Source organism: Pelobates fuscus, chromosome 1 (genome assembly GCF_036172605.1).
Source record: "Pelobates fuscus isolate aPelFus1 chromosome 1, aPelFus1.pri, whole genome shotgun sequence".
NCBI lineage: Eukaryota > Metazoa > Chordata > Amphibia > Anura > Pelobatidae > Pelobates > Pelobates fuscus.
Genome location: NC_086317.1, coordinates 318,704,750 through 318,716,900, shown reverse-complemented (window position 1 = coordinate 318,716,900; position 12,151 = coordinate 318,704,750). Strand labels below are relative to the sequence as shown.

At 41.5% G+C, this 12,151-nt stretch overlaps 1 protein-coding gene across 4 annotated transcripts in view; it reads left to right on the top strand.

Annotated features, from left to right (window-relative positions):
* The window catches only part of HERC2 (HECT and RLD domain containing E3 ubiquitin protein ligase 2), a 171,046-nt gene that overhangs the window by 98,522 nt on the left and 60,373 nt on the right, over positions 1–12,151 (top strand). For all 4 annotated transcript variants that reach the window (XM_063459216.1, XM_063459223.1, XM_063459231.1 and 1 more), the window contains exons 52-59: positions 596–735; positions 872–1,062; positions 8,011–8,116; positions 8,197–8,288; positions 8,434–8,609; positions 10,301–10,412; positions 11,329–11,410; positions 11,491–11,634. In XM_063459216.1, the coding sequence (XP_063315286.1) occupies positions 596–735; positions 872–1,062; positions 8,011–8,116; positions 8,197–8,288; positions 8,434–8,609; positions 10,301–10,412; positions 11,329–11,410; positions 11,491–11,634 (1,043 nt within the window). The remainder of the gene's footprint in view (positions 1–595; positions 736–871; positions 1,063–8,010; positions 8,117–8,196; positions 8,289–8,433; positions 8,610–10,300; positions 10,413–11,328; positions 11,411–11,490; positions 11,635–12,151) is intronic.

Here is a 12,151-nt window from a genome sequence, read left to right as displayed (position 1 = left end):
TACTTCAATGTGCTGGATTTTTAACCAGAACCACTTTGTACAAGTTTACTATTGATTTACTGTATGCAATTTTTATTTTGCATTAGAAGGTCATGTCTCTTTTATTTATTTTTCTCTCGCACTAACTTTTTTTATTCCAATGAGGCCAATTTTTGTAATTTAACTTTCTAGACTATGGTATGGGACCTGAAATTAGCAAAGAGAACATAGAAGGGTTGAAAGAAAACAGTGTATGAGAAATCCATAGAGTAGAAACATAACAAGGCTGAACGGTAAAATGTCTAATGGGAATGTAGCAAGTAACAAAGTATAAATGACAGAAATAGCAAAGGACAAATAATTGTAAAATGACTAGCAGAAATCAGGAAGAGCAGAATACTCAGACCTGTCTTGGAGGCTTGAACAGCAAAAAAGAAGAGGGTCTTGTTGATGACTTTCTTTTTCTTTATTGGTTTATTTGATACTAGGCTGATTGCTGCTGTTTAGAGGTGCAGTTAAGAAGGATGTACAAAATATGAAGCCTCGCCACATAGTAAATTAGCAGTGGTTCACCTTTATCTGAGTAACATGATTGCTTTTTTTATTTCTCCCATAGCTGTGATGGCTGTCAGATGTTTCCTATTCATGGGTCCCGATTCAAATGCCGCAACTGTGATGACTTTGATTTTTGTGAAACCTGCTTTAAAAATCGCAAACACAATACACGCCATACGTTTGGCAGAATAAATGAACCAGGTAACTTTTTTTTTATTTTTTTAATTAAATGCAAGTTTTGCAATTCTGTTTTTCTTTTCTTTTTTTTGTTTTTCTTTCTAGTGTTTTTTTTTTGTGTTTTGTTAATAAACCTTATTCTTTTTGCATCCAAAACTAGGCCAGTTACCAGTATTTTGTGGTCGTTCTGGAAAACAACTTAAACGGCGTCATAGTGGACAACGGGGAATGTTATTGGATGATTGGTCCAGGATTGTGAAAAACTTGAATGTGTCTTCATCTGTAAATCAAGCATCATGTCTTATTGATGGCAGTGATCAGTGCTGGCAATCTTCTGGATCACAAGGAAAGGCAAGTCGAACTGTGGATTTGGGCATGCGATATCCCATGACCTCTCAGCTTTAGTGTACCTAAAATGAATATATGTAGGTGTCTTGTGTATTAGTGAAGTTAGCAGTGTGTTTTGGTGTTTGTTATAGCTTCAAAGGTAATTTGTAATTCCGTGTCCTTTACGGCTTTCTGTCTAGATGTGAAGGTGAATACCCATATGTAATCAATTCAAAGTAAAAACTAACTTACATTAAAACAGATTCTGTGCCCTGTTGCGCTCATTGCTGGTTATGTATATGCAATGTCTTGGATAAAGGTGATACAGTAAAAACAAAAACAGCTAAATTATAGAATTAAAGTCAGCATCATTGGTTAACGGAGGGTGCTTTACCCCTGGCAGGCAAGAATGTGTCTGTATATGGTCAGTAGCCAAGCTTCAATTATGTCTATTTTCTGCTTTTCAGCATGTAGTCTTCACATGTGTTATTAGGTTAGTAGGAAATTAGTAGGAAATTGTCTGTTCCTTCTTAACACTAGATGAAATGTAATTGTCGTATCCAAAATGGATTGATTAGGTTTGAAGAAAAATTGGGGGGAAAAAAACAAAAACGAATTTGCAATTATAGTGTAGTGTTCTAAACAATTCAATTCAACATTGGAGAACTCATAGGTAGTACTTGGAATATATGAGACCAGTGGTACATGACCATAATTAGGGGTTGACCATCTTCTTTACTGTCTCATACTTTTTAATTGTAAAGTCCCCTGCTACATACAAAATCTTTCCTACATATAGTTCAAAATCAAAAATGTGTTGCATGCTTTACTGAAGCTGGCAAAATGTTGTTGCAGTCCTGTTTCTTTTATGAAAGTGTGTATTTTGTAGCATGTTTTATGTCAAAGACCTATGTGTGCAGGGTTATCCATTTCAAAGATATCCTGTGATCATTGGACTGGCATCAAAAATAAGGCTGTAAAATGGTAAAGCAATAGTTTTCATTTTATGCACCGGTTCGTCTTCCTTTTTACCAAGAAAAACGCCTTCAATACTAAACAAGATATAATAATTTTTCAACACAATCTGTTTTTTTTTTTGTTTTGTTTTTTGGTGCTTATTTAACCAGCTAAATTGGTTAAACTGGAATAGGAGACTGAATCACTTACCACTAAATACGGATTGTAATTTTAGAGATGGAAATTTTGCTACATGGGACTCCTTTGAAGATCATTCTTTGTATATGATTGTGAGAAATGTATGCATGTCATTGCATAAAGCCAGATAAAATTAAATTTTTTTTTTTTTTTTTTTTGTGCATCAAGGGACATTTACTGCTGAATTCTAGTTAATTTTGTAACTGAAAAATGGCATGGTAATTGAAGATTATATTAGCTTTAGTGTACTAATAATCTTAATTTTAGTAATGACAGGAGGCGAATATTTGCATATCTTTCTTTACTCAAAACTCCAGCAGCATAGAAACATAACAACCAATCAGAAAAAAGTTATGATGCCCATAAAAGGCACTGTCTATGACATCACTTCCTCTTTCTTTGAAGCGAAACAACAAAACTATAAACATAATCATAGGAAACGTCAACAGTTCAATAACATAATAACATATCCAACTCCAGAAATTCCGTGATGCAGATGTATGGAGGGTGACTCTTTGTCTTGTTGAGAAGACGTTAATACTGCAAGAAAAGGAAAAAGGTGAAAGGTCTCTGGCATGATTTGTCTGCATGCAATCTACCTTAAGAATCTGACATAAACATGGATGTCTGAAAGTTAATGTATCCATATACTAATTCTAAACTAATGCGATTTAATAAATATACATATACAACATATTTCAAGTTACAAGTTCCATTATTGACCCTATACAGTTCATTCAAGATACACGTCTAACTATTAAACAAACATACAACCATATATCGTACGTGTCTTCCTGAACATAAAAGACGTATTCTGTTCAACCCTTGAGTAAGACATGGGAGGGATCCTATAGGGCGGGAAATATTTGCCTCCTGTCATTACTAAAATTAAGATTATTAGTACACTAAAGCTAATATGATCTTCAATTTTACCACATGACAGGAGGCTTCATATTTGCATTTTTAAAGCTTCGAATTGACTAATGTGAAGGAAGCATGAGATGTTTGCCGAAAGTAAAACGTCCTAAATGTACTCTCTCGCGTCCAATCCGCTCAGCGCATAATGTCGGTTAGGGAGGCGCCTGCCGTTAAGGCTTGGGAGGCTGCCGCTCCCTCTGACAGAGTGTGCCCCGAAGCAAGGTTCAACGCCCGCTAACGATAATAGCCAGCGGACCCATCTAGCCAGTGTTGTCGTAGACACCGGTCCATGAGGCCTTACGTAACAAATCAGGAGTTGACCCATCGAATTAGTTCGAAGGGAAGCTGTGATTTCTGTATACCTCATTAGTGTCCTGACAACACATAGTTTGGGGTCTGACCCAAAATACGGGTATGACACTGAAGATGAATCTGACTTGGTTCTTCTCGATATGGAAAAGGTAACTCCTTCCGGTGTGAGAGAGAAACCGTCCACATCGAACGCTCCAACGTCTGCCAACCGTCGAAATGAGACGAGGCATAACCAGAGGGTCAGTTTGGCTGAGAGATGTTTCAGCGACAGATAGGGGTAGTCCGGCCATTCCCTAAGGAATTTCAGCACCACATCCACCTGCCAGAGGCGTGAATACTTGGGTGCTGGGGGTCTTGTTAATTTGGCACCCCGCAGTAGCCGACAAACCAGTGGATCTTGATCTACTGGTCTGCCTTGTACCGGAACGTGTTCTGCCGATATGGCATATCTGATCACATTGAGGGATCGATATGGTCGTCCCAGTGAGAACAGATGAGAGAGTGAGTTAGTTAGTTAAGGATCAGTGAGACAGGGGCAGTAAAGGGATCGGAATCCCTTTCCACACTCCAGACACTCCAGGTCAACCAGGCAAAAATATAGCATTTCCTGGTGCTGGGAGCCCATGAGTCCCATAGGAGGTCTTTAGTTGATTGTGATAGGCCGTGGACTGACCAGGATCCCCTGAAATCGTCCAGGTCACTAGCGCCAGTTGTCCTTGCAGGACGAGGGAATGGGCTTCCCCTTGAGATCCCGACAGAAGTAGAGGGAAGGTAGGGAGTAGTAGGGTTTTTTTGTGAGACATCTCCAGGAGATCCGGGAACCACAGTTGGCTCTGCCAGAGGGGTGTTATGAGCAGGAGCGATATCTTGTGGGTGAGTGTGTATCGAAGCACCCTTGCTATCGTGGAGAACGGCTGGGCCATGTTTGCAGGGATTCATCCACCGCTTCGCAGTTCGGATCCGGAAGAAGAGCCAAAGATCGTTTTGCCAATCCAAGCTTGTATGTGAAGTAACCACCATCGAAATTCCGTCCTCACTTCTGCTGACAGTGGGATCCAGTGGTCGTATGAGTGACCGGTGCTAAGGTATCTGGCCTTCAGTTGTTGCATGGCCCTGTAGTGTAGTGGGCCCGGGAATATCGCTTGTATGGAGAAGGAGGAGTCCCACAATCCGGGCGAGTATCCTGAGAGGAATCGTATCCAACCTTAGAGCGCGTCTGATATCTTTCCTTATAGAGGCGATCTTTGCAGTAGACAGACGCAGAATACAGTTCTCCAAGTCGATGTCGAAACCGAGGAACTGGCCTGACTCTGAGGGAGAAGCGATCTTTGTCTATGTACTACAAAACCCAAGGATTCCAGAAAGTGAACCACACATTTTTTTTTATTCTTTATTTTTCATGTGCTCAGATTAACAGGCGTGCAGAGCCACGACAGCTTCTGCACACATTTTCATAAGTTTGCAGTGTAGACAGCACATTTTTTTTTATATATATGACATGAGGAATACAGGTAGTTAAACATAAAGATAGTAGCGTTTAGCATGCTAGAGTGAACGTGCATTTGTCTTGACTAGTAGTGCTGAAGTATGTATGTCCAAGATATTGCATCACTAGTAACGACCGCTATAATGGTAGGATATATGTTGCACATTATGAATTATTTATGCAGGCTTAATAAACAGCATATTGAAGCTAAAGTACAGTAACAGTTAACGCTTTTTGCAATGGCATCTGGGGAGTTAATATTACTGGGGTCTGGGGGACAAGCCTAAACTTAGTACTGTCACTAATGAGAACACCTGAGGTCCCCTGTGGCTTTAATCTAGTAAGTGGTTTACAGTGTCATAGGGAGTCTATGCCAGGTAAAGACAGTGTTATTTTAGATAGAGGCACAAGACTTATGCAGGATCTCTGATTGCTAAGTATCCTCAGCATAACAGGGGTATTTAAATTAAATAAAGGCTCTATGCTAACAATTTAGGCTGGGGATGATTCACTTCAGTCAAATAAAATACATACCATAAATGCAAGACTATAATATAGTAGTGAGTAATATGTTGGTTGTTGCTTGCCGGGTTTAATAGTATTCTCCAGTGCCTGTGAGCGGGTGAGCTTTTGTAGTGTCCGGTCAATGGGAGAGAGAGTCTCTGCCTGACGAGCAGGGTCGCCGGCTGTGGGGGCAGCGCTCTGCAACAGTCCAGTCTGCCTTAGCCTATGCCCTTCCTGGAAGCCTTGTCTGTATACCTGGGACAATGACTCGGTTGTCTGAATAGTGTGTCCGCCATCCCTCTTCTCGAGTGTAAGGGCCCAGTTGTCGGGCTTGTTTGTTCGCGTTGGTGCTGGGATGCTGGTGGGTAATCTGGGTATGATCTGCTATTGGCTGCCCGTTGTGCAATTGCCCACGCTGGTCGGACACTGCCTGGGCAGGCCTGCCGGTCCTTTACGTGTCCCGGTTTGTGTTAAGGCTTGAGGGTGGCTGTCTGTTTCTCCCGTAACACAGCTGTTGCAGTCTGGCTCGTTCGCGGTGGTTTTCTCGTTGGGGGGAGGGGTGGAGGGGGTTTCATTGTAGCTTGCGGCTGTTTGCACTCTGCGGGGAAGCGGCCGTCTTCCCTCGCCACCTCCCAAGGTAGGCCCCATGCTGCCGTTTTGGTGTCCGGTCTTCCCGGTCGTCGGGTTTGGTCTCACCGGCACGTAGGGGTGCTAGACTCCTGGTAGAACTGGGGATCGCCCAGGTTAAACGTCTTGAAGTGCCTGCTTTAGATTGTTTGAGTGTATGAATACTTGCGCCAAGTGTAGAGGGGTCACCTCCATTAGTTTAATCTGGCTACTGAGAGCCGTGGTGCAGGCGTGACTGACTGGTAGTGGTGTGGTCTGGTTAGCCGGGTTCACCACAAATGTACTCCAGAGCTGTATGCACGGTTTTTAACAATCGGGCTTATTATAGAAGCATGTGGGGCCTGTCTCCGCAGGACCCTCGTGCATTCGGCTGGGGTTCATCCCAGGTGGTGTGCCATGGTAACCCAGAGGACACCCACGTTATAATTATTGGCACCTTACAAGCATTGCATGCATATCTGGGGGTCACCCCAGGTGGTGTGCCATGAAAAATTACCCATAGGACACCCACGTTCAATATGTACACTAGGTACAGTAAATATACATATATGTATCCCTGTGATGGGTACTCTGCAATACACTCTGTTTCCTTAATGATCCTGCATTCAAATCGTATCCAGCAAGTGGAGTGGTACTGTTGCTTTAATGTAAAACTGACAGGCAGTGTTTAAAATCCATATATGTATGTGGAGATCAGTTTGAACTGAGCTGATTTACTGTGGAGGTAATCCTGAGAAAGGAAACCAATGCTAAGGTGCAGATCGGGTGGTGTGCCATGAAAAAATACCCAGGGGACACCCACATTAAATTTGTACGATCAGGTACAGTAATACAGTATAACCCAGTGTAGGGTGTATTAATATAGTATGTCCCTGAGTAGGGGACAATAATATAGCATGACCCTGTGTAGGGTATAGTAATATAGCATGACGATGTGTAGGGTATAGGAATATAGCATGACCCTGTGTAGGGTATAGGAATATAGCATGACCCTGTGTAGGGTATAGGAATATAGCATGACCCTGTGTAGGGTATAGGAATATAGCATGACCCTGTGTAGGGTATAGGAATATAGCATGACCCTGTGTAGGGTATAGGAATATAGCATGACCCTGTGCAGGGTATAATAATAATAATATAGTATGACCCTGTGAAGGGTACAATGACATATGATCCTGTGTAGGATATAGGAAATTATGCAGTCTCCTTTAATGCCTGCATGCTTGTATACATATATTCTTTACATGGTATTTGTGCCAGACTCTGTTGGCAGGTATAAGGAAAAATACTGGCTTTCTCTCTCCCAGGTTCACATGGGAGGGTATTCACATAAGGAGCCCGGCGATCGGGTGATTCCCGATCCGCCGAGCGAGCAGGGAAGGCGGACGTCCGGTATCTCGCGAGCCGCAACATCCAAGATGGCCACCGCCCGCGTGGAGGTGCGTAACGGTTCGCGGTCGAATATAAGCAAGTTAAGAAAACGCTGACCCAGCCTCCCTCCACCTGTCCCCATACAGTCCCCTGAATATGTGAAGGGCAGGTCCGCAAGGCGAGCGCGACACGGGCAGTCTTGGCGCCCGCGGATCGCCAGGCAGTACCAGTGGAAATTAAAAGGGGTAGACTGAGGGATAAAGTGTAAGGGACCGGTATAGGGGGCCAAGGTAGCAGATGTAGCAAAATATATAGAGTAATATGACAATTAAAAGACGGTGTAAAATAGGAATATACCAGAGAGGTAAAATACTCTGACCTGTTGTATGGCTGGAGCAGCAAAGAAAGATGTCATAGACAGGGCCTTTTATGGGCATCATAACTTTTTTCTGATTGGTTATGTTTCTATGCTGCTGGAGTTTTGAGTAGAGAAAGATATGCAAATATGAAGCATCCTGTCATGTGGTAAAATTACTCTGCTTGGAAATTAACCTTGAATTCGCGCTTTAGTGAATAATCCTAACGGTTTTCTTGCTCAGCACTGGATACGTTTGGAGATCTTCCCTGATGTTTTGGTCCACAGACTGATGATCATTGTGGATCCTGCTGACAGCAGTTACATGCCTTCCCTGGTTGTTGTATCAGGTAAGATCTTTGAATTATAGCTTTGCAGTATGACTGATCTGCCTTACAAGAAGATTACTCATCATTTCATTCTACTGTAGGTGGAAATTCACTGAACAACTTGATAGAATTAAAAACCATCAATATAAATCCAACAGATATGAGTGTGCTAATTCTCAGTGACTGTACCGAGGTATGTTATGTGTACATGTGTATGTCAAGTTATTTACAGCAGAACTATGTGTGTATTTATATCTCAATATGTGCTCATGTCTGTATATACATTATAGACGTAGTGATTGCTGAATGCCCATCATTTTCCTTTTTTCCTTGTAAAGTATCACCGGTATATAGAAATTGCCATAAAGCAGTGTCGAAGTTCTGGAATAGATTGTAAAATTCATGAGCTGAGCATCATTGGGCAAATACGGGCAGAGGTCGAGGATTTGGCCACGGTCCCTTTTCTAGCCTCTGATAATGAGGAAGAAGACGATGATAAAGTCAGTACTGGCAGGTGAGATTGGGTAACGTTGTTAATGAGGAAATCGATGATTGTGACAAACTCCCCTTTTCAAGTGAGTTTGCCATGAGTTCCTGGAGGAGCCTGCTTGCCAGCCTCCTGCCCCTAGACTATGGACCTTGTAAAGCGTACATGTATTTGGACTATAAGGTTCTGGGACCGAACAGCCGCACGAACCGGAGTCCACCCTGGAGCTTGTTAAGCCTAATTGCTACTTTATAACAACTTCCACCTCCGTGTTCCAAGTGTTTGTCTGGGTGGCCGCAATTCCTATGGACAACCACAAGGTGGCGGCCATCTTGTTCACATGAACGCAGGCAGTGGTGTTTGGTCGAGTTCGTGAAACTATTTTCGGATACTGAAACTCCCAAACACTGCTGGACTTCCATGATTGCCTGCGTTCGGTTCGACAACACTTAGAAAGACACTGTTCGGTGGAAACATTCCCACAAACAAGGGGAACAGTCTCCAGGGTAAGACTATTGACTGTAGTTTTAGTTTTTAAACTACCGAACTAGACCGACTGCAAGCCCTGATTCCCTGGAACTGTTTTGGGCATGGGGCCATGCATGCGGTCGGTCAAAAAAATGACTTCCAGGAAATTACTGAACACCTGAACTGATCTGGGTGATTTTTTGGGCATGTTGGTCACCCAGTTCAGGGCTATCAGGGAGTGTAAGTTTTGTGGAGCTTTATGTATTTTTAGGGTACTTTTGGGGTGTTTGGGGGAAAAGTGTGCGGTGTGTTTTTTTTTTTTTTTTTTTCTCTGCTTGGAGATAATTGGATTAGATTAGTACAGTACCTGATCCAATTATCTCCCAGGCACAGAGATTATCTGATTATGTATGGGAGTGTCCTGGACCTGAGAGCCAATGTGATTTTGTATTTGTTTCTACTGTTTACTCTCAGGTACAGGGGGAAGTGCCCCTTGCATGGGGACATGCAAATGAAGCCAGTTGTGGCTGCCAGTAAATGTACTCCCAGAACTATGTGTCGTCTGGTTACTGGGAGGGGAAAGAGCTATTCTTTAATCACTGTTCCAGTGTGGAGGATTCAACGGGGAAAGTCCTTGTCCTTGTCCAGTGCCTGGGGGTATCTGGAGGGAGCGGTTCCAGGACCCCCGTCAAGCCACTGCTACTGTGGGCAGAAGTTCTGTGGTTTGTCCCCTGTTCCAGCTAGGAAGCGGTGCTTTGGCGGAGGTATCCAGCCGGGGTACAGGGAGCGCTGTCCCTGTGATGTATTATGATTTATCCATACTACATAGAGGGACACTCCAACCACCTTAACGGTTACAGCTTATTTCAGTAGTAATTGTGCAGTAAAGCTTGCAGAGTGCAGTTCCGTGTTCCCTTTTTTTTTTTTTTTTTTGTGTTCGTTCGACACAAATGAATTCACAGAGACTCACAATTATGGTACCAACGTAATGCAAACAAAACAACTTCTACCCAGTTAAAAATATAATCTGGGCTAAACTCTCTTATATTTTTTTTTTTTTGACAGATAAAAGATCATACTGTGTTAGCCAATAGATTACATGGGAGCCAATATCATTTTGTTAATAAAAAAAAAAATCACAAAACTTAATTAGTGGGAACTCAAACAGTGACTAGGAGAAGTAGGTGCAGACAATATGGAACATATTGAACAATATGGAATAAGATGCTTTCTTTGTCTTGTGCTTATAGTTTTGTGAGAAAAAAGGCTTCTGGTCTAGAATCTACTGCAACAATCAGGACTAAGGTGTTTGTATGGGGTCTTAATGACAAAGATCAACTCGGAGGACTGAAGGGTTCCAAGGTAAACTGCTTCAACATATATGCTACAATCCATCCCTAATGCATACTTAGAGATGACAAAGTGTGAAAGTATATATTGTGCTTTCAGTTAAAGCCATATCAAGACGAAAGAGGGTCTTCAAATGTATCCACTGTGTAAATTTGGGACACAGTGAAGCCTGTGATTAAAAGAAACTACTTACATATTATGTAAATATATGTATATATTTTTTTCTATCAATTCTCCAACCAGTTTTACTCGTGTTCTCTACCTTTTCCTGCAATTGTACTGCTTTATATGCCTATTAACACAGTTAATGTAAGTGCTGTTAATGCGACCGTTCTTTTATTTAAAATTAATAAATATTAATGTATTATTGATATTGAATACTGCAGCATACAACAACTGATATAAAGACTAGTTTGCAAGTAGCACAGTGTTATACTGCAAGGAACTGTTCCTTGGTTGGCCATAAATGTGTGAAATATTGGGTTCTGCGATGTGCAAACAGCCTGGCTGCTCCCCAAATACCCATCTATAATGCTGTCTGTTTTAATGATTACCTTTTTTTTTCTTGTTCTATTCCCTTAAGCATGTTTTGTTATTGAGCCACAAGAAGTGTATTGTAGTTCAGTGTCTTCTGGACTCTCATGTAGTGAATAATTTACAAACCCAAATCTTTCAGTATGGGTACTTAGGTAATCAGTCCTAAACGTGAGATATTAAGCTTGATATGCCGCAGCAAGAAATCCACTCCAGTTGTGTAGAAGACTAAGGTTTCAGAGAACTGCAGAATTGGGCAAATGTATAAAAATTGGCAGCTTTAAATGCTTTGCTACAGACTCTGTTCCCTCTGTGCCTTAGTAACAGGTTCTTCTGTGTGACCGACTTATAGCTATGCAATAATTCATTAGTATGTCTTCTTCCTCTTTTGCAGATCAAAATACCTTCATTTTCCGAGACACTTTCAGCTCTTAACGTTGTACAAGTTGCTGGTGGATCGAAGAGCCTTTTTGCAGGTAGACTTGTGGGAATGCTCTAAGACCAATACAAGAGTGTGTAGTATGTAATCTGACTGTTAACGTGCCTCACTTTACAGTAACTGCAGAGGGGAAAGTGTATGCATGTGGAGAGGCCACCAATGGAAGATTAGGTCTGGGTATTTCTAGTGGGACAGTGCCCATCCCTCGCCAAATTACAGCACTCAGCAACTATGTAGTGAAAAAGGTTGCTGTTCATTCAGGTAAGGAAACACCTTGTATTGTGTTATCTAAATAATGCGTATTCTTGTGAAGAATCTGTTTGAGTGTGTGCACCTAACCTGGCTGTTAATTACTATACCACAAAAAAATGGCCATATTGGTACCTACCCCAGACTGCACATTTAAAACAAATGCATAGAGCATCCCAAATGTATAACCAATGATCTATAAGTTGCGTAACTTAAAGATTGCTGGATCCCTCTTGGAGGCAGATTTAAACTTTTGTTACCACAAAAAAAACAAAACATTTTTTTCACATACTGCATCTTCATAAAATATATTATGCCATGTAACCTTCAATAATCACTCTACATATTAACATGATTAGAGGCTATGTATATATAATACACATTCTAGGTTTATATTTGTATGTGCATACTTTTTACGTTTGAATTTGTACATTATTCACATGGTTAGGTTTTGTATATAGAGTACTACTGTTGGTGGGCTTAAGTACAAATGTTTTTTGTGCCAATTTTAATATTTTTGTATACATTT